Below are 27292 nucleotides of genomic sequence, written 5' to 3'. Positions count from 1 at the left end.
AGCTATACTACTGTATATAAGGGGTGATAACCAGGCTGGGGGTCTATAATGAAAACAGCCATCCTTCATTCTCTGATTAGGCTAACTTCTAATGAGTGAAATAACAGTGAAATTAAATGATACCTAATTTTACTGGGGGATCCCCTGCAAGGTTTCTTTCCTCAGACCCCACTTTAGGAGCCACTGTTTTAAACATCCTGCACATTCCCCACCCCTCACCCCCACCCCTTTATTGTGAACAATAACAGAACCATGGAAGTTACAGTTACTGTGTGCTGGTATTTATGCCAGACTGCAGCTCGAGCTCGCTGGAACCCCCTCGCGCAGCAGATTATCGGACCGAACCATTGCAGCAGCTAAGGTTTTAACACCTGTCACATGAGGGTTACATTTGCAAATCACCGGGTATCATAACAGCCGAGTATGTTTACTTTACTACATGGCTGAATTATATCGGACGCCGTCGTCCTGGAAATGTGTCCACAGCGCAGCTCTCATTGAGATGGGCTGCCAAATCGCACCGACACCCCCATTGTGCGACTGGCAGCATCACCCACTGCCTGCAATGGCGTTGTAGCGGCTCTAGTATGTCCAAATGTTTCAATAGTGGCGATTCTGTCCGGGACTATTTACCAGCGTGGGATAGAAATGTTATTTTCGCATGGATTTACAGCAAATGCGTTCATATTTTCTTTGAGTTTATCCCCAGGAATACAGTTTATTTATGCCACTCGTCAAACGAAGCCGAAGCCATGAATGTAAGTCAGACTCTTTTGTTTTTGTAACATTGTAGCAACATCGTTGTGGTTGATGGATAACAGTTAGGCTAACTTCTGCTTTTTTTTCTAATTTTAGAAAAAACTCAACGTTGTTTATATTTAGCCCTCTGTCGAAGTCTATCCACGAGGCACTGTGTAAATAAATACATGTTTTACAGTGTCAGAGGGGGGGAAACCTGAGCTGTCATGTTGTGTGCGGTGTGGCTGATGTGCGGCTCTGCCTGTTTGTCCGATCCCATTGACACAATGTTACAGCTCCAGTTTAATCTTTCACCTCTAACTTTATTTCCTCCATGTAACGTCCTCTAAAATAACACGGATGCTCTCAAGTGCAAACGGGTGCATTTTGCAAAAGGATTTATGAGTCCTATCGTTACCAGGGTCCAGCCCAGTGGATAATGAATATTGAACCAGGACATTTAGGTTCCAACCATTGCTGCTGCTGATGCATCCATATACCAGGCTATAGGTTTTTAGCTCAATATAGATTAATGGATTCTCGGTGGCCCAGATGGATATGTTTTACCTCTGCTCTATTTTACCATAACTCATCTCCTCCTATTTGGGATGCATTTCCAAATGGGATTAAAAAATTAATGGCTATAGGTATAGAATATTTTATTGGGCTAGGCTATGCTGTAGTCTACTGACCGGCTCTATCATATATATATATTTTTATACAATGTTGTGACATTTTTTTTAGGCACACATCTGAACTGCAACTCAACTCAATTCATGAAATGTTTTGTATTTTTGTCTGAGGGTTTTATCAACACACATCTGTTGTGGCATTCAACAGTATTCTGTCTGTGCAGTGAACGATTTCACTACCATGTATTGCCTTGTTTGAGAGCTGGCTCCAGTATAATGTCAATGATGGTGCAGAAAGCCATGGGATGGGGCGGTGGTGAAGGGTCACAGAAAACAAACAGCGAGAGAGAGAGAGAGAGAGAGAGACGGACAGAACAGACAGAGAGAGAGAAACAGAGATATTCTATCTAAGAGTTCATGTTTCATTGTGTTTAATAACAATGTTGTGATGCCACAAAGGATTTTGGCATCTCTAAAATAAAATCCTCAATGTTACCTTAACCCTATGGTTCACTACACAGTCATCAATATTTCATACAAATACAGTACAGCACCATACAGTGTAAACATAATGCACATAAAGGGACATGCTTTGCGCTGATGTCTAAGTATTGATTTTAGATGGTAAACAGCACACTACTTGCTGAATAGACACATCATCATCAGAGAGAGCTTTTAGAGTCCAATAGGCTTTCATAACTAGTTCTCTCTCGCTAAGAGCTTTTATGTCATACATCAGCCTCTGATTGCTTTGCCCTTCATGTTTTTGAATGGTGTTATTGGTGGAAAGTGAAAATTGTTATCTCTTTTCAAGCTGTGTAATCATCACTACGATACGATAGTGGCACTTTCAGCCTTCATGATCTCCTGCTTTTCATTTTTTGTAATGAAGTCACTGTTGGAATGTCGAAATATTTATCTCTCTTGAACTGATGTGATCATCGGCATGTTATTGGACAGTGTTTCTGTATCGCTTTATCAGGTGTGGCTATCTTGCTAACATCTCTCTTTATCTCCCTCAGGTGTGAATGGGCCCGAAGGAACTATAACATCAGCTGGATCAGATTAGGCAGCGCTGCAGTAGGTCAAACTAGACACTATACTCCCACGTTCTAATGAGGCCACGGCGATGCTGACGTCCCTTCTGAATCCAAAGACGCCATCATGCTGAAGACGGAGGCCTCGGGGGAGAGGACCACCCTCCGGAGTGCCTCCCCCCACCGCAACGCCTACCGGGCTGAGTTTCAGGCGCTCAAGAGGGCCTTTGACCAGCCTCGGATCGATGGCAATCCCAAGCCCAAAGACCCCGAACGGGTGAAGCAGCCAAGGGGACGCCAGTACGGCAGCCATGTCAGCCGCATCAAGGACATGTTTATGCAGATGGGCACAGAAAGTGCCACAGCGAAGACCAGGGGTCGTGAGGATTCCTCACCACAAAAGATGGTCAAGCCCACCAACTTCATCAACAAGGCAGATGGATCAGTGATCAAGCTCCAGCATTCCTCATCATCTGAGAGGATTGGAGGTGCTGGAGCAAAGTTCTCTGAAACCAGGAAGCTATTTGAGCAGCAGTCACGTGACCAGTCCCAATCGCCAGTCTATCCCCACGGACGCGACAAAAGGGGTTCCCATGAGCACCTAGATGATTGGCGAGGTGCAAGGTCCAATCGAGGCAGTACAGACTCCTTGGACTCGCTTTGCTCCAGAACAGAGGCATCCTCGCCTACTGTTAGTCAGCTCAGTGCCGTTTTTGAAAATGCAGACCACCACAGCCAGGGGGCGCCCTACAGGGGAGTCAGTAGACGGGCCCTATACTCCCCAGACGGGTTCCAACGCCATGGAGGTGATCTCAGCGAGGATGATTCTCGCCACTCTCCGGTTCGTGTGAGCCACCGGAACCGGGTTGGGGGCAAGTTCCCCGCGTCCTCGTCCTCTGAGGACCTCCTGAGCCCCAGTCCTCTGGCAGAGACTGAGGAGCTCCAACTGGTCCCACAAGAGGAAGAACCCCAAGACAAAGCAGACAGGGCTGATGAGGCTGTAGAGGGCGACAGACGGCGCTTGGCCGGGCCCACCACCAATGGAGGCCAGGTCAATGGATCCTGTGAAGAGGAGGATAAACCAGAAAGGAAAGACTCCACTGAGGAACTAGGAGTGTCCAAAGCTTCAAAACCTATAGATGATGCTGTGATTGGTGACCAAGCTTTCGAGGACACCACCCCTGAGCCACTGCCGACCCCGACTGTGGAAAGCCAGGAGGAGGGGGATGATGCTGAGGAAGAGAAGCCCTCTGAATCTCCCAAGGACCAGGTAGAAGAACCCGATGAGGAATACACTGGGCATGAACGGGTGATTTTTAATGCAGACGGGGACGCCTGCTACCAGGGCTGGGGGGAAAGCTGTACAGACCCCGAGGATGACCTCTACGGAGACGATGAGGATATTGTCTACGACCCCGGCTCAGAGCTCACAGAGATCCCTGGTCTTCCAGAAGAACATAAAGAGGACATCCCTCCAAAGAGGAAGATTCGCTTCAGCACTTCACCCATGACAGTAAGTTGGATGGTGTACAAAATTGTTAGCTGCCTAAATTGTCTAAACATGCTGAACACAATCCGACATAAAAGCCTTCATGCAAATCTTATCAAAAGTAGGTTAGAACAACACAGAGCTGATATTGCATTCAAAGCTTCCTTTTTATGGCCTTGTATTTATAGTTACTGTTGAACTACTCATTACAGCTATAGCTTTGTTGTTTTCACATTAATTTGAATGTGATAGTATGATCATAGCATGATGAAATGACATGACTCAAGTAATCCTTATCCTTCTGTGCCCTTGCAAACCCTTTGCAGTACACTTAATATTTTTCTCTAGGATCTTTTGCTATTCCTCTACAGTAGATACCACAGCAGCCAGTCATATATTATAGTTGTTGCTCTCTGATGACAGCAGTTGTAGCTATTTTGCGATGCAGAGCTTGAGGTCACAGCATTGCCCTCTGGGAAATTGACGTGTGCATGAGCAGAACATCTGTGCATGTGTTAGTCATGCTGGTTCTGCACCCACACAATTTTCACACAGGATACTTGGATTGTTTTTCTCAAGTGCTGCTCCATCCTCTCATCACTGGATTTCAAATTATGAAGGTGTTTATGGAAACATTTCGAGAGGATGTGGATGTTTTATATGTTGTTACAATTGCAAATGTCACAAATTGAGCTGAGATGATTGTTTGAATATATATGCCACTGAATCTAGTGTGTCTGTAGTTTGACACGGCTTACAGCATTGTAATCTTGTTCCCTTGTTTTGTCCTCTGTGTTGAGAGATATGGATGGACGTCTGGGTATAGATTACATGCATTTCTTTTCTACTGTCCATCCCTTAGAGTTTTCACAGGGGAGGAAGAGGTAATTACAACACAATGAGGTTTTTACGTATGAAACAAGGTCATTGTTTCTGGTCATAATGCACCCACAATGTCCACACAATTCCCACAGAGTCTGATCTCTCTTGTAACAGGTTAACTCTTCTTTGAGAATTGAAGTGGTATTCAGTAGACAGAAATGTCTAGAGATTACCCAGCTTGATGCTGTTTATTGCATCATCTGCCTTGGAATAACATACTGTGTGAAGCATTTTAAAATTGTTTTCAGTTGTGAGTTATTTGAGGATTGGGAAGATGGATTGGGAAGATTATGGGAAATATTTTTCAGTCTTTATCCTAAAGCTTTTTGAATCAATAAGCTTAACATTTTTAGTGGTAAACAACATGCTTTAGGCTGTTCTATTCCCTTACGAGACTTGTTGAAAAAGGTTTTGCGTGTTATCAGTCAAATGATCTATTATTAGTATTATTGTTGTTATTATTCAGATTGTGGATGTGCTGACGTGCAAGTAATGTGTGTGCTAATGTGTGTGTGTGTGTGTGTGTGTGTACATATATGTGGAGGGAATGTGTAAGTAAGAGTGAAGTGTAAGTATGAAGGATTTCGAGCTAACACAAACATTCCACAGGTTGGGGATCGATCCTATTAGCATGCTGTAATGAACCAGAACAATTAGCCAAGTTATTCTTGAGGAGAAAACGTGACGTTGGCTCACTAATAACCTCTCACTCTCACTGCAATATGTGCATGTGTGTGTCCTTCTCCTCTTCTACTCTCTTAATACACATAAACACATAAACACACGCACACACACATTTCCTTTAAACAAGGATAAGAAGGCTTCAAAAAGAAAGAACCCGTTTTTATATTATCACCATGTTCTTCATATTCTTAGAAGTCAGTGATCATAGCTAATCTCTAATTCCCAGATTATCCGGCTCATATTAAAGATAATATACATTGAGCTACACTTTGAACAATACTTGAATCTTTAAACAATACTGTTTTATTATAATAAAAGATATCGCGCAAAAAAATGTTTTTGACAATGTGACAAATGGGTTTCCTTGAGAGCAATTTTGTGGAAAGTGTCTTCCTAATACTCTCATTATGCAGTGAATATGGGACACAAAGCACAAAGCTTGTTGTCCAATTATAGGTCGAACAGGCAGGGAATATGCTCCTCTTTTTTGTGTCTGTCGTTTGAGGGCTCCAGACTTCTGTTTTCTATGAAAAGGACCGATGCTTGTTTATCATATGGAATATTCAAGAGGGGCAGCGCTGCCCCCCTTCACACACACACACACACACACACAATTAGACATGCACCCCTCCCACCTCTCAAACACACGCCCCTCCTCTCACCACACGAGGAACAAACAGGGTTCTGTCTTTTGTTCGCCTATATACTGAAAGAGACAAAGCAGTTTTCTCAGTCGAGCTAACCCCGCACGAGACCAGCTTGACCCCTGTGGGAGGAGACTGCAAAGAAGACGTTGGAAAAAAAAGAAGCCGCCTTTTAATCTTATACTCAACGTTCCCTCCTCTTCGTGTAATATTTCTTAGTCCTGCCCCTTAAAGCGGATAAATCATTTCAACATCCCAGCTTTGAAAACTTAATTAATTTAGGAATCATCATGGCGGCCACAGGGGAAAGATGCCACACAACCAGCGTTCGGCAACATATTGTAAACACACACGCTTTCTTTTTTTTCTGCAGAGGAACAATTACAGATGATCAGTGAACAATATTTATTCCACACAAAGAAACACATTATTGTCTTTACCTCACTGGTGTTGAGTTTACAAATCTAGTGAATTTAATACAACGCAGACAAGTTACAGACGATGAACGAATTCTTAAAAAATATTTTTAGCAGTGATTATATCCACATCACTCAGCTGTAGGATCCTGACCCAGTGAGAAGTGACAGTAGTGGGCAAGCCTGAGGCTAAGGCAGCCTCCCTTACCAAAGGCGCTGACCTACAGAAAATAATCAGATTCCATGTTCATTCAAGCAACTGGTTTTTATCCTTGGCATTACTACCTCCGGTTTGGTTTCACTCTGAGGCGTAGAGTTACAATTGATGTAGTAGTCTTCTTACAGTTTTGATTCACTGTTGTCATGTTATGATGCTCTGCACCTGATTCTGTTATTGATATGACGTTGAGAATAGGATGTTTGATCTGCAAGTATTGCCCACATCTTCGGTTCCCTTGTCAAGCTCTCTCAGATTTTGTGTCGACTGATCTTTTATGCCTCCGATCCCCAGCCTTGATCGGACATGCGTCCTAAAAAAAATGAAACATCTCACACTCATTGGCGATTGCAGTGTGTTGGGCTTAGGCTTTCTCCCTTTGTGGAACGTCACCCCAGGACTCACAGAAGAAGAAGAAGCCTTCTCCCTCACCAGGCAATCTCCTGTGTCAGTCTGTTCTCGTTTTCTTCCTTTGCTCTCTACGTGAATGGCATTTATATTGTATTTAATGATACATTTTGTGCCTGCAGAGAAATTGCACTTTCCTCAGCTGAGACATTGTGATATCTTAATGGAATTAGGCAGATGTGAGGAGTGAACGGCCATTGAAGTGGCTCTGTAATCACCCCCTCACTCTCCACACTGTCTGTTACCAGATCAAAGAGACTGGGGTTTTGTCCATTGCATTCTGCTGCACCGTTAGTGGAATGCTGAGTAGCATGAATCAGAGCTCAGAACCAAAATCAATATGATAGATGTATGCTGCTACTCATGGTTTTGTAGGCACAAGTTTTTTGTATACTTCTACAAATGGCTTTTGGACTGCTAGATATTTTGATTGTTGTGTTTTTCTTTAGAAGTGATGGTGGTTCTCTTTTATTTTCAGTGGTGCATAACCTGAATCGTCCCTGTTTTGTAAATTGGTAAATATTTGAGTCTTGCTGATTTAGTTCGCTGTAATGACAAAGATGTGAGGTCGACATAAGAGGATATGGGGTCACTTATCTGAATCACTTGGCTAGGACTGATATCATCTTGGTGCTTGCAGATTAGGTCCCGCTATAAGCTTTTGGTTGCAAAAGCAGCACATGCACACTTGTGTGCATTTGCTCTCTGCAGTGTTGCATCTCAGGCTGCAGTACATCAAACCCATTTACAGATACATCTTGTACTTTACTGAAGCATAAAAGAACATAAAGTAAAGACCAAATCGCTGATGCTTAAAACTGAGAAAATTCCACCTAACACCCTCCCTGCACGTCTCCACAGACTTGTCAGGCATTAAGAGACAGATATATCTCTCTGAGAATTGGGAGCTCATGTGGCTGCTCTTAATAAATGACAACAGTGGCTGACAGCTTTTTGCCAGGCTGCAACTACTGGCCTACTCTGCCTATGTGACAGTTTAAATCCGACAATGTTGCTAATGTTTGTTATCTACATCGGTTTTCAACATCTGTGTGCTTCAAATAACATCCTAATCTGGAGCGACACCTAACATTTTGATTCCCAAGCTCAAATGAGATGGCCTCTAGCCAGGAACGTTGCTTTCTGACCGTGTTTTCTGATGGAAAGGATTACTCTACTTTTGGGTAGTCCATCCCTCTGGCTGATAATATATGTGCAACAGCACTACTCAAATTTTGGACCCAATGTTGACATGTATTTTGGCAATGTGATGTGTGACTAGTATTTAGGTCTGCGGCAGCATTGCTACGGCTTAGCCTCCTTCAATATACAGTACTGTAGTGTTGCAGTGGATACCGTTTCCGTTGAAACTCCATTTCATAGATCCATAAGCAATGTTCTCTATCGCAAACATACCGCAGTGTCTATGAAAACACAACTCATAACAAATAGCTACATTGAAAAACTATAGCTAAATGGTACTACGCCACATTATTTTTTACTTTACTTAAGCACCACAGAACTTTCCTAACAACACTTTCTGTTGCTAACTTCCTCAATGATTCCGCTCCTTTTTCCAGTGTTTTCCTTCTGTGTGCTCAGTGAAGCTGGCCGAGAGGCTGTCAACTTCCTAATTATGCAATCTGTGGCTGGGCATAATGGGAGAGAACAGGGTATGATGGGAGAGAGTTTAATGATGAAGCCACTGCACAATGGAGCTGAACCAACACTCTACGACAGCAGCTATATAACAGCTGACATTTTGGTTAGACCAGCAAAAACAGCGGGCTCAGCTCAGTCAGAACGACAGTGGGGTATTTTGGTTAAGCTTCTTTTGGGGCGGCTAAATCTAGGATTCTAGGATGGGGCAGGAATGAAATCTTGACTAACAACTAGGCTCCTCACAAATCATCTGGAAGTGTAGGAAGATGTGTGATGGCTTTATGCATTATTAGGTAGACGTTTGTCACCAAAGGGGTGGCATAAACATTGCTGCTGTGTTTTTATAAATGAAAATTAAACCCCAACCATCATGTGAAATGTCTGTGTTTCTTGTGTAATAGTCAAGCTGTGAACGGAAATGGAAATCCCCATGACACCAAGGATTTTTCCCTTCCTTCTTATCTCTGACAGGAACAACTCCTCCAAACTCCAGCATTGAGCATGTGCGTGTTTGTGCGTGCATGCAGCATAGTCTCTCCATTATTAATGCAGTGGTGTTTTTGTTTGCTTGTTTCGGTGCCACCCGATCCTCCCTGGGGGATGCATTTTTAACGACCCGGGAAAGGCGAGACGGGCCCTGCGGTTTCCGAGGCTGGTCAGTTGCCACACAGTAGACCGTGTCATCAGCCATCGTCCAACCCCCCAATCTGGTCCCCTGCTAATGAAATCATCATTGTGCTGCTAGTTGTTGTTGTGGTAAAAACATTTTTTACAGAACACAGGGTCTTCTACAATGACACAATGTTCTGTGTTTTGCTGAGCCAATGCTGAGGAAAGCTTAGGCTGCTGCACTGTCACCATGTCCTTGTTTACAGTGAGCCAGGAGCATGATTGATCCAAGGTACTTAAAGGTGAACCGGTGAATTTAGCTGAGACTCTGAAACTGACACTGAAATGTCAGTTAATGGAATTATTTCTGTCCTGTCTGATGTGAAGAAATTTCTTAACACATTATCAACCACAGCTTACACATTGTCACCTTTTTGCCACATGCACAATGGACTTTTTGACAGTCCATGCACAGTGGTTATTAGGCTGCATAAAGAAACAATAACAAGATGGAGTGTGGTCCCAAATTCTGCCAAGTCATTGTAGCAGCCTAATGAATTACATAGCATAGCAAGTGGGCATTAAAGAGCCATGCTGCAGTGCTGCAACAAGTCATTGTCAGCAATACCAGTGTTATTCCCAGCGTCTGATTCCACCCTCCCACTCATTGTAAATGACCAAGACATGACATAAAGGAGGGCATTGTTAGCAATCATTGAGTTGCAGTTGTTTACTACTCTCTGTCCCCCTGTTTTGAGCTGGCCCCTTTCTCTCTCTCGCGCGCGCTGTCTCTCTCTCTCTCCCTCCCTCTCACTCTCACCGTCTCTCCCTCTGGTTGGCCCATGGCTTGGTTTGCTGGCGGGAGTCATGGCACCCATTGGTATTGTGCCATAAACAGCGGATTGAAATGCATTCTTGGGAACGATAAGCAGTCTGTGGAGACAGCAATTAAAAAATAAAAGTTAAGCTAAACTTAGTTTACTCATTTGCTAAGAAAACACAATGCTGAAATCGAATAGTCATTACTTGGAAGCTAGCATATCCTGGCAATGTGTTTTTTTTAAAAGATGTCTTCTTGTATGAATAGTGTGTGTATGTACTTGTATGCAGATGGCATACACATCCTGCATCTGAAGTAAAAAAAATAAAAAAGAATGCTGACTCATTTGATTGTGGCAAGTCCCCGGCATGCCAAAGGTCAATGTCACTTCCTCAGACGCGGGGTGTTGTCTGTCAAGATGATTGAGAAAGTTTGGCCTGGCACTGTGCTGCACATCTCAGTATCTCTCATATCTTTACGTAACTATATAGCCTGATCTGTCTGTCTGCTTCTCTCTTTCTCTCCTTCTCACTCTCTTTTTTCCCCCATCTCCTTCTGTTCATATCTGTCAGTCTTTTTTGCAAGACACAATTTCATTTCCATCATCAGCAACCGTCTCATCCCCTCGGCACCCAAACACTCTCCTCAGCACCTGTCAGCTCTCCAGCATGGTGTTGTGTGTGTGGGTGCGTGGCCACAGGTAGATGTAATGGAATGTAAATGTGCTGAGCTGTCGCCGCAAAGCAGACTGCCTCTGTGTGTGTGTGTGTGTGTGTGTGTGTGTGACCGTGTGTGTGTGTGTGTGTGCCAGTCTGTAGTTAATCCACTGCAGGGTTTGCTGGGCTTGTGCCACAGTGGTAGGAACCTTTCTCCTGGGTTTCCAGCCTCTCTCTGCCCTGGGCAGCGTCCACTGTCTGGAAGGCACAGGGCGGACGCTGGCACTGGCAGACCGACGGCCCGGTTTAATACCATCAGAGGCGGTTGGCCGGGCACGGGCACCATGCCGTGACATCTTGGGCAGGGACTCAAACAGCCCTGGAGCAAGCTCACCCCCCCCCCTACACACACACACACCGCTACTCTCTTTTCCTTTTCCTTTTTTCCCCCCACTTTCTTTTCTTTATTTCTCTCTCATTGCCTGTTTCACTCTTCAATAGCTCCACTGTCTACCGTTGCTCTAACTCATGAATCATGTGAGTCACCCTGTTTCTCTTGGTGGCTACCGCCTGCCATCCTCTGCTCATTCCGCTCTCCCTTTTCATTTACTTCTTCTTCCATTTTCTCATCATCTCCTCCTCCCTCCCCCCTTGTCCCCTTCTCTTCTATCCCCTCTTCTGTCCTTTCCTTTGTCTGTCCCTCACGCCCAGTGTCCCTCCCTCCTTCTATTGCTGCCTCCTCTTCCCCTCCCCCTCAAAATGTTCCTTTTTTACCTTTTCCCTTCCTTTTACCCTCCAGTCTTTCCCTCCCATATTCTGTTGCCCCTCCCTCCCCCTTACCCTCCCTGTGGTTTAGCAGGCCCTCGGCTAATCCCAGCTCCTCTGTCCCGGAGAGGAACCAGACAGACAGACAGACAGACAGACAGACAGACAGTTAGACAGACATGATTTGGCTGAGGTGCTGTCAGCCAGCAGTGTAGCCAGCAAGATGAATACTGATTCAGCGCAGCAGTCTGGCACACACACATGTACAGACACGTACATATTGTGTTATCACTCACATACCTGATGTGCATTTTCTGCATATGTGTATCCACATTCAAACACACATACAGAGAGAAAGAGAGAGAGAGGCAGTCATACTGAGAAGGGAGGCTCAGCTTTATTGAAGTCAGTGGCTGAGGGCGTCCAGGCATCCGCAGTAGCACAGCGGCATCCACAGATTAAAACTGCATTTCAGGAGTTTCTCCACGTTAAACCACTCTCTCCCCACCCTCTGCCAGGCTCGGAGATAACAAGACTGCCAGGCTGTGGACACCCAAGCAGAACTACTGTATGCCCTTAAGTGCCAACAGCCAGTGGCTCCATTCTAACAGTTTTGATGGCTGGCAAAACACAAAAATGTGTGTGTACGTGCGTGTGTGTGTGTGTGGTGTCATTGGCATCGATCAGAGCGCTCCATGGATGAGGGATGGATATCAGCAGAGGAAGAGCAGGAGGACTGGCTGATAGAGCGAAGGATTATAAAAAGAGGTATGGAGAGGGAGAGGAGGGGAAGTCATTATCAGCCTTGACATTTTTCCAGCTTGTACATCAGATCTCGGAGAAATGGGTATGTGTGTGTGTTCTTGTGTGTGTGGGGGGTTATATAGCAATGAAATCAAAGCAAAATCAAAAGCAAAAGAGTGAAGGAATTCACCTGGCTTCTGTTGTGAAGTTGTGATTCCTTCTGGAAAATGGAAGTGCACTGCTGTCATGTAAACCAGGCACAGAAACATTAATTTTAGAGTTTGATTCTTTTTATTAAAATTGAATAGTTACATGTGCTCAGCAAGTTTCATGAATGCTACAGCCCACTGAACTAATTCAACCCCCACTGTATGATTTCAAATACATGTGGCCATCCATCTGAAAATAAGGCTGTTTGTTTTTTTAAATCCTAAAAAGCTGACTTTTTGGAGGTACACAGTTTTTCAGTCGAAAGTAGCGTTAAGCTTGAAAGTTTTAGAAACTCCAGGCAGTGCAGAGGAATATATTTACATGTAAATGGTTGTGGTTAATCCTGCAAAAGACTATTCCAATTCAATTCCAGAGGGGCAACACATGCCGAGGCAGGCCATTATACTCCATTTTAATTCCATTTTTAATGGTTGTCTTTGTGTGCTGGCTCTTCAATAAAAATGGAATTACAGTTGAGCATAATAATGACCTGCCTCAGCATACTGTGCTTGAAAGTAGAACATTTTAGTTGTTTACCGGTTTGACTTGATGAGGATATGGATTTCACACAGTTATCAAAGCAGATAAGGATCGAATGCTATGACACTATGAGACTGACATTGCTATGTCCATGGATCAGTTTATTGGGTTACATGGGTCATCATATTGATGTGTGTAATATTACATTTATGGGAGCTGTTGAGTTTTGTAGGCCTATCTCTTGAGTCTGTCTTGGTCCTTAAATGCAGACAGTGTTGAGCTGTTTCAAATCTACAAGTTTTGAACCATACTGTGGTTCCAAATTGTCCCTCCTATGACTACCTGAAATAGAATAAATTCCAGCAACACTTGCAGTACTGAGAACAAATATTTACTAGTAAAACCAACGTGTTTCGGCATGTGGCTTTCATCAGGATTTATGAAAAGTATGATTTCATGATGTCATAGCCTTTCTCGGAACAACCTGCTCCTGAAAACTTGTCTGGGAAAAGCAGACATGGTTGGTATATAGCCCATAACATTTTTTAGTGTCTTTTTATCCATATTGTCACAGTTTGAGTACAGTGACTGTCCATGAGTGGCCAGTGGTGGCCATAACTGTCAGCTCCCCAGCTGTCAGTGTTATGGCTGCCAACAGCAGGCCTGGTGCTGTAGCTCTCTGGCCATGTTTCGGCTCCCTATAGTAATACAAGCAGCCCAGGCAGTAATCTACCACACTGCCAAGGTTAAACACAGTCACATGCCATGCTGTACCTTCTATCTCACATTCTCTCTATCTCTCTATCTCTTCCTCTCTCTCTAACTCTCTTATCTCTCTGTCTCGCTGCTCTCTCAATTCAATTTCAAAATGTGTTTTATTGGCATGGTAAAATGCATTCACGTTGCCAAAACATGAAGAAGACAATATAGGTGAATAACTTATCTAAGGAGACGGATGTGAACATTATGCACAACTCATAGTAAACCTGAATTAACAGCTGACTGAAAGGGACTTCAGTTCAATAAATCTTAGTCTCCAGTAGTGGTCCTTTAGATCTTAGCAAGCTGTTTTTAATTTTGCTGCTGTTATACCTCATTTTTAGCATGGTATGGTCATTTCTGGGTTATGGTCTTGCTTTGGAATTCTTGATATATCTGGGTTATCTTTGGCAAGGAATTTTCTCTTAAATGATATTACTTGTAATTGCGTTTCCACCCCATTTAGCGGACAGAATGAACATAGTCTGTCCTTCCTGGGAAGCCAGGTTTGTCTGTGGTGGTCAGATAATCTGTCAGTGTGTAGTTTCTGCTTAGGGCCAGATAGCACTCCAATTTACTTTGTCTGTGGGTAGATTCATTCCAATAGGTGATGCAGTCTCTCTCTCTCTGTCTCTACATACACACACTGTTGCTGTTCTTCCTATTTCCCTTGTGCATGCTCTTTCATTTTTCTTGCTGTCCCTCTCTCTTCCTTGCTCCTGCTTTCTTGTTCATCTGTCTCTTTTTCAGTCTCTCTGTCTCTCTGATGTTTTTGAACTCCATCTCCTGCCCTTTTCTTATCTCTCCATCACTGCGCCTCCTCCATCTCTTCTCCACTTGCCCTCTCTCTCACCTCCTCCCTCGCTGCCCTCATCTCTCCTCATCTCTCTCTCTCTCTCTCTCTCTCTCCCTCTCTCTCTCTCTCTGTCTATGTCAAGCTCCTGGCCACATGCTAATGTGTTTGTAGATAGCACATAGTGACGGAGAGAAGCCATTAGACTGTGTAGTGGCTGCCAATAGTAGCGTCCAGGACGTCCGGGACAGTGCGAGTGCTGCTGTTAGCATTCGTCAGCAGTGTGTATTTGTGCCTGGGCTTGTATGTGGGGGGTTGTGTGTGTGTGTGTGTGTGTGTGTGTGTGTGTGTGTGTGTGTGTGTGGGGGTGTGGGGGTGTGGGCATGTTTGTGTGTGTGGTGTCAGGCTGTCGTTAATCTACTGTTGGGTCTGCTGCGTGTGTGTTTGCTTTTATCTTGCTGAAATGCTACGTACTACAGTATGTATATGAGTGGTGTGTGTGCATGTATGTGCATGCGTTTGTGTGTGTGTGCATGTGAGTGTTAATAATGCAGGGCTGTTGATCACACTGAATGATTGATGACACAGAGGTCATGGATAGAACACACACACACACACACACACACACAGAAGAATAGAGCATAGCAGCGTCACGCTATAGTATTAATGTGCCCATGCTGCGTGAACAACTAGCAATACACTCTCTTTGAAACAGAGCACCGTTTACAATCCCTTATTTATTTCCTCGGGTCTTTATTATGTGGTCACTGATCAGTCAATCCCACACCACATGCTAGTACAACATGAAACACTTGTGTAGAAAGAATTGTGCAATTTTGTGCAGTTAAAACCACAAATCTCTCTACCGGCGTTTTTCCAGATTTTTTTATGATTTGAACTCGTTTTGGCTCATTATCATTATCTTCCAATGCTCCAAACATGTTGAAATATTGATAAGTTACGCCCACTGCCTCATCGCGCACAAGCATTGTGTTCATCATGATGACCTTGGATTGGTGAGACCTCTTTCCATTTGTGCACACATACATTTTTGAGTGAGCTGCAACCAGTGTGGGGTAGAGGCCAACTGACTAACATAGATCTGGCTTTAGTTAATACATGTCATGTGATGTGCTACTTTATTGATCCCCGTAGGGACATTTTTTTCCCTTTTCTCCTCTCCCGGGAGGTCAGAGCATCTGGGAGCTGGTAGGGATTCAGTGTCTTGCTCAAAGACACTTCAGCAGGCCGTTTGCTTGCTGACACACGGTCTTGAAAGCCACGTTGCCTGTCTAGCATTAGAAGTACAATTCTATGGTATTGAGATGTCATCTGTGTCCTTATTGCAGCGAGTGACTGCTTACTCTCCTCATCTAGCACTGATGAATGTGATCTTCACAGATGAGTAGCAGGAAGCATTGTGAATAACACGAAGCATGATAATGATTGACGTCATTAAGCCAAATGTGTGATATCTCTCTCCTGAAATCCTTGGTTATAGGGGACGTAATGATGCTAACGCCGCCATGTGGCAAATGTCACTTGTTTGTCATGCAAAAAAATGATGGCTATTAATAACAACAGCTGCGGTCGGTAGGGGGTGTGCAGGTGTGTGTATGTCTGTGTCTGCGAGAAACAGACTGAGAGAGAGACAGACAGCTGGGGCGATGCTAGTGTCATGCAGTGTCACGCAGGAATGCTTTATGCGCTTGCCGGTGTGTTTACGCGTGCGCATAAACGTACGCACGTTATGCGGGCCCGTGCAACCCCGTGCATCGGACACGTATGCAGCACCAGCCTCCAGCGTTCTGCAGAACGCCGCACAAGAGACGTGACAAGAGCGTGCACGTAGGAATCGGCTCGTGCGCGGCTGCCTCCCCACCCTCCGCTCGCTCCCCCGGTGCAGCGAGCGGTGAGAGCGGTCGGCTTTGATGAGATGTGAAGTGACGGCTGACTCTTGCAGTAGATGAGCGGTTCCTACGAGGGGCCCGTCCCACGCAGCCATATCAGGGGAGGCGCTAGGCAGCCCCCCCCCCCACCACCACACTGACCTTATGTTTCTCTACATTACGTTGTTGGTTAGTGGGATGTATGGTGCAATGATTTGTGGCAGCCTTTTGGCCTTCTAAAAACAGCCGTTTACCCCGGTGTTGTGAGCTCTAGTCATTGTGTGGATTGTGCTTACAAGAAAATGTAGTCTTTCCCATCAACTGGTTGGTCACATAAAAGCCCTTCCCCATTATTCATATTCTCAAGCTTGCACTGTACTTTACCACCATTACTCATCCAGAAGAGCCACTGGTGTTTGCTTGAAAGACTGCAGGTGTCCTGTCCTCTTTTTGTGAGTTGTAATTGTTGCCAGGTTTAGCTTTCTGAACAAAAATCTTTGTTAGGCACCACACTCTCTCTCTCCTTTAGAAAATGTCAGGAAACATCCAAAATCATACTGCTGTGATCATGGAACCCTAGCCCTTACCGTTTTCTATCTCAGTTTTTTGACCTAACTTCTTGTGCTTCCTCTCCAGGTGTTCAACACCTACTCCAATGAGGACTATGACCGTCGTAATGAGGAGGTGGATCCTGTGGCCTCCTCAGCAGAGTACGAGCTGGAGAAGAGGGTGGAAAAGCTGGAGCTCTTCCCTGTGGAACTGGAGAAAGGTGGGGAGGAAAATATAAGAACATGCCTCAGTAGATATAGAACCACCTGCATATGGGATCTGCCCTTTTTTATGAAATATTTGAGCATTCTTTGTGTTTGTGTTTTCTTCTTTCTTTCTTCCTTCCTTCTGACCTTCTTTTAGCCATCAGTTCAAAATGTTTTAAAAGTTTTGATGTCTGGCTATGATAGGATGGTAAAATTATGTGGATGGTGACACTACTAACCATTCATTTTAAGGCTGGCTTTCTTGAAGATCCCTAAGAAGGCGATTTTTGCTGCTTTTCAACACCCTGTTGCTATGCAGCAATTCACGGCAAATCTCCTTAGATTATGTTGAAAGGCATGGATGCTAGCACACAGTTTGCAGTTCTACTTCCCCATGAGCTTCAAGGAGCCGATATTTAGCCTCCCCCACTTATCTTGTCCTGTTGAGAAGGTTTTTCCACTTAGAAGTCCAGTATTTCCGAGGACCTAAAATAGAATGACTTTACATTGTACTGTTTCACCATCCACTCCCTTGTTATGTAACACTAGAACGACTTGTGAATGATTAATGCAGGATGGAGAGAGGCGAATTCTACACTGGAAGGGAATTTCCCACCCACCGCATGTTTCCTATTTCTGTGCAGCCCGGCTGTGCGGTTAGTAAATCGGTCTCTGCCCCCTCCCCATTAATAAATCAATTGTTCTGCTATCTATTTGTCTGACCGTATCCGTCCATCCATTTATCCACGTGTCCCTCGCTCCACCCGACTTTACTTTCCCCGAGAGCCATTTTGGGTTGGGTGCTGTTGTATTGATTGGATCCCATTCAGAGCGTACAGGCAAGCAAGCAAATGGAGGCCCTTAACCTTGCACATAGAATATAAGTACTCAGTCACACACATGCATCATTTACAACTATGTAAAGGCACACACACTCACACACACACTTGTCTGACTGTGTGTCCTGTGTGTTTCCAGATGAGGACGGCTTGGGTATCAGTATCATAGGGATGGGGGTGGGGGCTGACGCCGGCCTGGAGAAACTGGGCATCTTCGTCAAGACCGTCATCGAGGGCGGAGCCGCCGAGAGAGACGCCAGGTGAGAGCTTCTGTCTTATTGGATATCAGACATATTGCTGCGTGATAACTCAGTCTAGGGACACACGAGAGCAAGATGAGAGTGTGTGCAATTTGACACCTGCAGGCGCAAAGATGCACTTATCACTCATTGTACAAGTATGCACACACCAAGTAATCTCTCTCTCTCTCTCTCTCTCTCTCTCACACACACACACAGGTTCACTCACACCCTGTCCTTGTCAGATTTAGCAGCAGGGGTTAGGATTAGATCAACAGGGAGAGGCACAGCCTGGAACATAAAAGGAAGACTCACACAGGACAGGGTGCTTGTGTGTGTGCGTGCGTGCGTGTGTGAGATAGAGACTCTGTATGTTTTGTATCTGTGTCAGATTGCAAGTGCGTGTGTACAGTAAATGAGAGAGATGGCTTTGTGTATGCCTCCATATTTCTGTCTCTCTCCTTGTCTCTGGCTGTGTGTGTGTGTGTGTGTTTGTCTACGCGTGTGTTGGTGTAGGTGAGGGAGAGAGCATGTGTATGTGTGCGCGCTCGTGTGTGTGTGTGTGTGTGTGCATTGTAAAGCACGAACAACGCAGTGTAAGCACTCAGCCAAGGGTAGAGGAGGCGATGACAGCTCCCCGGCAGGCAAGCTTTGGTTAGCTGCCTCCGAACCGTCAGCTTCTACCTATTTTCCGTGGTCGCTCTCTCTGTCTGTCTGTGTAGCTCAGGTTCCCCCATAAACAGATTAAAAAAGCGATAAGTAGTTCTACTCAGTGCAGCGTTGTTCAGAGAGCTCTCTGTACGCACGGGGAACCTTAATGCACTGGAGTTGTTTCCGGTGGGAGTGTTTTTTTTTAATGCTGCAGCTCTCATACAGTAGATTACGGAAACAGGATCTTCCTCCGTTGTAAATCTGCAACTCCTCTTAATGGATTTCACAGTGAACCTCGTCCACTTCATGAGAGGAATGAACTCCAAATGTCAAGACTCGAGATATTAGTGTCGTGATAGTAATAAATATTGGGTAACTCATGCACGTTTATTCGCCCTCTGAGCACTATCTCACTCACACACACACACACACACACACACACACACACACACACACACAGGCGGTGAAGGGGAGGTGTAGCTAGCCAGAATGTAATTTCCCTCCGTCATTACCTCTCTGGCTATAGGGCTCTCTCTCTATCTTGCTGAGTCAGCCATAATGGTCTGCCACACACGCACACATAGGCAGACAGATAGATAAGATGGGCTTGGCTTTGGCTCATTGTTATGTCTGGTGCGGGTGTGTGTGACCGTGTGTGTGTGTGTGTGTGTGTGTGTGTGTGTGTGTGTGTGTGTGACTGTGTGTGTGAGTGTTTCCGGGGTGGGGTGGGGAGGGGAGGGGTGAGGGGTGAAGGTTGTCGGGGGGTCGTAGACGGTTGTGTGTGTCTGTGTGTGTGTGTGGAGGGAGGGGAGTGGGGGGGGGGGGGTTGCAGGTCACATGCAGTATCATCTTCATCTGTGTCCATTTGTGTTTTTCTCGGCCTCGGTAACACAGAGCAAGATTAAGACGTAGCTGGAGAGTCGGAGCCTGTGAAGGTCAGGGAGCGATTGAGCCGCTGCCAGTTCTGATAGACAGACAACCAGCTCGCTCTCTGTCTACCTGTCAGACCGATGCGTCTCTATATGTCCACATGACAGCTGCAGTTGATGTGCTGGATGTGGAGGGGCAGATTGAGTCCCGCTGTGCAGCTGCTGTGTGTTGTGGCGGTGCGGTGACAGGCTCCGGGTGGCTCAAAGGACACCGGGTACTGGGGCTGCGGATGTAGCCATCAGAAACCAGTACTTGATTTTGCAATAAAAATGGGGGAATTGGTAAAAACTTCAAGTCAAGGAAAAATGGTGCTCAAGTCACACTTGAAATGGGATTTTTATAGCTACCTCCCATTAAGAAATCATCAGTCGTATACAGTATAACCACTTCCTGTGGTAATACGCATAGGCCTCCTGCATATCCCAGAAACTACTGGAAATAATTAGTTTCTCATCCTTTTTTACTTTCTGAGCAGAAAAGAAAACATGGGCTCAAAGATACAACAAAAGAAAATATGATGCTTGGACTCCAGTCTTAATAAACATAAGAGTCTTAATAAACAATTCAGCATCAGCACAGTAAGCACCAAATAAAATCAGTCCATTTGAATATGTTTCATCATTATAAAACTGTATAGTTTCAGGTGAAATGTGTGTGTGAGGTAGACTTTGTGTTCTTCTGACTAACAGCGTGAAAAAAACAAAGGTTCAGGATAAATGGAGGCTATAATAGTGCAGGTTAAGTGAAAACAAACTGCACTCAACTTCTTATACCTGTAGGAGAGAATAAAACTCTTATGGAACAATAACTCATTATCCTCTGAATCATCCTCCATCTCCCCTCTCTCCAATGCAGAGTTGTTGGTTGTGGTATAAAAAGACCAGGTACACAAAGTTTGTCTATGTATGGTTTGATTGGACCATTTTATATGGAAAGATGTGTGGTAACTGCCAAAAATTATAAGTGGTTTGTCGTCATGCTGAAAAACTGTGGTAGTTTTGCTAGTAAATATCGCAGGGATTGGTTGGTTGGTCATTATCGTGATTGTAAAATCCTGCAGAGACTGGTAGAAATCCCAAGCTTTTCTTTCTCACTGCTCTACTGCTGCACTGTTCCTCCACCGGCAAGAGGAATTACTTGGAAAGATCCTGCAGCACTAATGCGGGATAGATGCGGGACTTCTACCATGGAGACCAAAGTAATTGGTCGTAGAAGGGAAATGACTTCTGCTTTGAGCTGAAGAGGCTCATAATATGCCTTCAAGCACTGAAATACTAAAACCATATCCCGGTTTGCTGCAAAATAATGATAGCTTAGTTTTGTTTTATTCATATGTAGAAAGAATTATTCCAAAACCCAGATTCAAAATTTGTCTGATTTTTATGCAGATTTTAAGGTGGATTTAAGCTGTTTGATTTAATTTAATCCAAATAGCAAGGAGTTCTATTTTAAGTGATAGATTCACAGTTCTCCTGTCGTAAGTAGTGGTTCATCAGCGGCTTAATTTCAGGTCAGGGACTCAGATGACCTCACATCCTGTCCAGAGCGGAGCAGAGATCCTGGCTGTGTTGATAGGCCGGGGGCAATAGGCTAGCTACGCTTTGTGTCCTCGTTAGCCCTCCTAGTTTGTTTTGAGCCTTATCTCTTCTGTCTCTTGGTTAGGCAATAGTCTAGCGCCATCATAATGGAAATTTGTGACCGCAAGATAGTCTGCCACTGTTGTAATTTTGAGAATAATGCGAATAATACGCATGATAGGCTGGTTCATTTGTCGCTTGCACCTCTCGCAGTGGTTTTCTCGCATCAGAGCCATGAATAGTTAGAAAATGTCTGAGAATATTCTCACACACTCTAAAACATGTTTTTTGCATTGCTGAAGTTTTATTTTTGTAGAATACAAAGAATACACAAGCAGTACATTAGGCATGAGCTGCAATATCAGTCACACACCATATAATATAACACACAAGAAAGAAAGAAAGAAAGAAAGAAAGAAAGAAAGAAAGAAAGATTTTCCTCCATTAGATAGTTTAGTGTTTGTTTGGGTTGATTAACAGATTTTGGAACATTTCACTCCAAAACGATCCATCCTTTGAAAAAATTCCTGACAATCTCCTCACAACATTATTGCTGGCATGAAATTAAAACTCAATATGACAAATTGTTGATGATATTAGAGAAGAGTTTTGTGTTCTGCAGATCTTTGTACTAAGTGTTTTGAATGATGCCCTTCGTCTGTCTGTGTGTCAGGATCAAGGTGAACGACCAGATTGTGGAGGTGGATGGGACCAGTCTGGTGGGCGTCACCCAGAGCTTTGCTGCCTCCGTCCTCAGGAACACATCAGGAGTGGTCCGGTAAGGTCACACACACTCACACACACACACACACACACACACACACACACACACACACACTACAAAAAAATTCCACAACAAATTGTTTTGTCTCATATTTAGTCTTAAGATCTTATTTTTCTTAAACCAAGCAAAATAATTCATCGGGGTGACATAATTCCACTTGTTTCCAATGCAGTTTTAGTTGTTTTAGCTGTTTTTTTTTTACAAGAGTCAATATCCTGAAAAACGAGACAGAATAAGGCGGATCACTCCATTAAAATCAAGAAAGTGACACCTGATTCGAGAAAATTCCCAAAATGAGGTGACTTGCATTGGATGCAAATGAAATTATCCGACCACTAGCAGATTTGTTTATCACTTGTTTTAAGAAAAATAAGATTTTAGGGCTCAACGCTGGATTAAATGATATTTTTGCGTTGCATACACTAAATCACTTGCACATGTTTTCATCAAGTGAGAAAGATATTTGGATTGCCACAAGATTATAGGAAAGTATGTCAAGCGGCTATCAGCCCAAAAGGCAGACTACGGTCATAAAGTTTCAGACAGAATTACTCTCCATGATAGACTGAAGCCACTGAAAAACCTCCTTTACACACAAGAATGATCAGTGAGCAGCAGAAGAAAAAGGACAGTCCTCACTATTTTAGCTGCTGCTGTCCTCATGTATGGAATAATACTTGCTTGAGCAGCTGCATAAAGAGGCCGCGCCGAGCTGCAGCAGAGAGCCAGCATGATCTGGCAGAGCCTTTAGCTTCATTACCATACTGTATCTGAAATGAGTGAAGATACGGGGGCAGAGTACGGTTGCGACCAAAAGGCTCGTGTGTGTTTGTGTGCATTCGGCAGGGGCCCTCTCAAAGCAGAGCGGTGGGGAGGCGGACAATGGACAGACACAGTGTGGCAGGAAGGCTTCGATTCGGAAAGCCAACGCTACGCTGTGCGACTCTGTGGGCTCGCCATCTTTCACGTTCAGTTGTTTCTTGCTCTTTTCTTTCTTTTTTGGTAGCGTATAGAGTTGACTTTCTTTCTGGCCAGCGCTCCACTCAGCGCTCCCTCTTTTCCCAGCTATTGTGCACCCCTCCCACCCGTCTGAGTCCTCTGTTTACTCTTCCTCTATTCTATTCTTCTCCCTGTGTCTCTCTCACCTCTTAACATTTCTGTTTAGCCTTTTATTGTTTCTCCTGCTACTATCCGACCATCCCCTTGTTTCTGCTTTATTATCCATTCATCATATTCCTTCCACATCTATCCGTCCATGCGCCCGCCCTCTACAGAGTGGTGAGACCGCCGTTATACTGCTATTAAATAATCCAAAGGGCACAGTGTGCTTTTTAACCCTGAAACCTACTGAGCGCTGCCACAGCCAGAATGACAGATGGCGTTGTGAAGAACATCTATCGATCCTGTTCCGGCCAGCACATTCTCTCTGGGACTCAGACGCTTGATCCGAGCTGTGGAAAGATAGATGTGTGAGTGAGTGTGTGTGTGTGTGTGTGTGTGTGTGAGATGTGTGTGGTGAGTACAGTGCTCGGGGGGGAAAGCCTGTGGCTGAAGAGAGATATGTCCGACAGTATCAGAACAGACTGTTGGCTGGACAGATGCTGTTTGTTGAGCTAATATTGACAGTAGGGGTTTTCCACATAGCAGGATGTGGCTATATATGCTAGGCAGCCTCATCTATCTATCTATCTATCTGTCTATCTATATATCTATCTATCTATCTATCTATCTGATGCAGAATATGGCCGTTGACCGCTGACCATGTTTCAGCAAGTTGTCATAGCTGTTGCTCCTTACTATTCAGAGCGCTCCCTCTCATAGAGTCACCAAACCCTTTTCGCTCCTCTCTCCCTTTCTTCTTCTTCTTCTTCTCATTTTACATTTCTATCTCCCTCTATCATGTCTCACGCTCTCGCTCCTCCTCCTCCTCGTTCTTCCCGGTAAATCCCTCTCTCTCTCTCTCTCTCTTGTCTGATCACTAGAGGTTTTACGGCCGGCTGTCCTAGATTTGCCATTTCAGCTATATTTAACCCTGAGTTCCAACAGCAAATCATCCAGGTCCGTATTCAGCCTAGTCAGAGCTCGGCCCCTCCCTTCTCCTGCTGTAAAAACCACAATGTTTTAGAGGCCCTGTCACATAGATCACCTGGAGGGAAGCACAAGAGGAAAATGCATTTCTTAATATCACATCGAGCATAGAAACAAAATGGGATGCCTAACTTGGTAAATGGTTGAACGTTGTTGCTGAATTTACAACTAACGTGACACCCAACATGACTTGATGCAACTGTTTAGGCTACAAACATTATATGAATACACTCAAATGAATGGTGTGAGGTGCATTAATACAGTGTACAGTATAGTCACATCTAATATAAAGATTTCTAAAGATTTAACACTAGAAAGGCCAAGCTGCCGTCAGTCGACCGCTGTAGTGAAATTTTAGCATTGAAAGTTTTCAAAATGTCCCTCCGCGACTTTTCCAAGACCCGCTTTCTGTACAAACCAGTGCTGTTAGATTTTCAGAATAACACAAGGAAATACTACTATAATACTTGTTGGCCTTCTATTCGACCCCCAAAATCCACTGGCCTTTCTAGTGTTAATATGAAATGAGACATCTCTGTTTGACCTAAAATATAATAGACAGCACATCTCCACCTCGGTCGACTAGCCATATCCGTTGTGCGTGAACCTGTGCTGACATCCTCAATAACCTGTCAACTCAGCACTACCTAATGGAGCAGACGCACTTCCTATACCACTTCTAAATTCGTCACTTTCTTCGTACTTGATCTCTCTTTTGCGCACATCAAGCGGCAAAGAGTAGTTTAGCGCCTCGGGGTTCCTTCAAGTTCCTCCGCCGTATATTTAACACCAGTCATTTCTGCATTAATCGGAGTAATCAAGTTGACCGGCAGTGAGGGTTTCTGCGGTTGGAAATGAAGCAGCGCTGCGTGTGGCGGCCCCAGAACAGCGGGAGGCAGGGAGGGAACAAGACAGGCTCCCCATGCGTGAGCAGAAAGGCTGTTTCCAGGTCAGCTGCTCCTCAGACCTCCCTGCTGTCCGATGGATAGTTGCAGTACAGTAGTTAGCTTAGCCAGGTCTCTCTCTCTCTCTCTCTCTCTCTGCCCTCAGTTGTTCCTTCACATGTAGATCAAAGACGCCTCTCTGCTGGAGCGGAAGGCATTTTCTACATCGCCTTCAGAAATATCTGAAAGAGCTCTCGGGAGCTGAATTCACTTGATTAGGCCCTCTCTGAAATCCTCCCTCTCTCTCTCTTTATCTATCTCTCTGTCTGTCTCTCACTCTCTCAGAGACACACACATACACACACACACACACACACAGTTAGAGGGCTCCCGCTGGGTTGGAGACAGATTTCCTGGAATAGGTCAGAGAAATTCTTATTTATCGTGGCTTGTTTTGTCGGCGTTATGAGGAGAGTAAATTGGAGATGATGTTATGAATTTTCCTCTGGATAGCAGTGCCATTATTTGTTGTAAAGTTATAAGGTTTGGGAATTGGGTTTAATAGGGCATGACTTTGTTATCTTTTGCCATCGTTTTCTGTAGGTAGAGGCATGGAAAGAGTAACACGTCATATTGTCTTGTTTTTTTATTTATGATCATGGGAACTATCAGCCCTTGATTCTAGGATGACACCTCTCTCTCTCTCTCTTTTTCTCTCTCAGACACACGCACAACTTGCAGGGATGCAGATTGATTTTTTTGGATGAAACACATTTCAAGGAAATGATTACTTTTGCTCTGTTCTGTTTTGTCAGGTTATGAGCAGAGATGATATTGGAGATGTTTTGGTTTTGATTACTTTTCTCTGTATGGCAGGGTCAGGAATAGTCTCAGTTTTAGGATAGCTTCATACTCTTTTACTGTCATTGTTGTTTTTAGAGAAAAAGTAGAGAAAAGTCAAAAGAGGGGCACATCCAGCCATATTTTTCAGTTTTCTGGAATAGTGTCTCGCTCTCAGCGCATCTCTTTTCTACCATATATAACTTTTCTCTCTCTCTCTCCCCGTTCTCTGTCTCCCTTTGTCTTCTCCGTATTTTCAGATTTGTTCCTCCCTGTCTCTTCCTTCCCCACATCAGACAGCCTTTATGTTACTCTCAGTGTGGTATGTAGGTAGGCCCCATGTGTAGCTACAGTAGTAAGCCTTGTCGGGGCTATAGCTTGGAGGCACAGCCTGCTGTGAAAATGCCTATGGGCACTCTCCATTTACTTCCATTCCAGGCTAACGGCAGGCTGCCTGGCCGGGCTGACTGTCCTGTCACATTATAGTGTGTGCCCTGACTGACCCCGCCCCACACACACACACACACACACACACACACACTCCCACTCCCACTGCCCTGATACACATTCAGATATCGCTGTCATTGGTACGTGATGTGGGCCTCTGCCAGTCTCACACACTGACTGCTGTGGTCATGTCTCTCTATACAAATACACAAGACTACGATAAGAAGATGTAAGAACTTGAAGTACAGGTTTAATACTAATACGTTTTAATAAGGGGTATGGCTATCAGGTATGATGTCCGCTGTATGTCTCAGTGGAAAATCAATGAAAAGATTGTGATGATGATGACCTGGTGGCACACAGTGTAAAATGCAGTGTGGAGGGTGGTGATGGTCTCATTTGTTTACAGCAATTATACTCATGTCTCAGATTTAATGTGATTTATTGATGTCCAGACCCACGTTTAAATGTTTGTATGACATTATATATAATAATATGTAACTGATAGGCTGGTTGACTCATTGCGTGTTTGGGTTAGAATGGGTCAGAATGAGGAGTTGCTGATTGGCCGGTTGTGTTTCGTCGCAGGTTTGTGATTGGCCGAGAGCGTCCGGGCCAGCAGAGCGAGGTGGCCACTCTCATCCAGCAGACCCTGGAGCAGGAGAGGAGGCAGAGGGAGCTACTGGAGCAGCAGTATGCCCAGTACGACGCTGACGACGACGAG

At 44.5% G+C, this 27292-nt stretch overlaps 1 protein-coding gene across 1 annotated transcript; it reads left to right on the top strand.

The window, feature by feature from the left end:
* Positions 1-670: 670 nt before the first annotated feature.
* On the top strand, positions 671-27292 carry ppp1r9a (protein phosphatase 1, regulatory subunit 9A; the record flags this gene model as incomplete). Its single annotated transcript, XM_071531599.1, has 6 exons — positions 671-758; positions 2393-3920; positions 17171-17303; positions 18268-18388; positions 22199-22303; positions 27157-27292. Coding segments are annotated over exons 2-6 (1881 nt in total), but the record flags the coding sequence as incomplete, so codon positions are not given.

Source organism: Centroberyx affinis, unplaced genomic scaffold, assembly GCF_046629955.1.
Source record: "Centroberyx affinis isolate AG114_WGS23_722 - 3 ecotype Tasmania unplaced genomic scaffold, CSIRO-AGI_Caff_v1 ptg000003l_1, whole genome shotgun sequence".
In the NCBI taxonomy this organism is placed as follows: Eukaryota; Metazoa; Chordata; class Actinopteri; order Beryciformes; family Berycidae; genus Centroberyx; species Centroberyx affinis.
The sequence above is the reverse complement of the archived record's forward strand: the minus strand, read 5'-3'. Positions and strand labels throughout refer to the sequence as shown.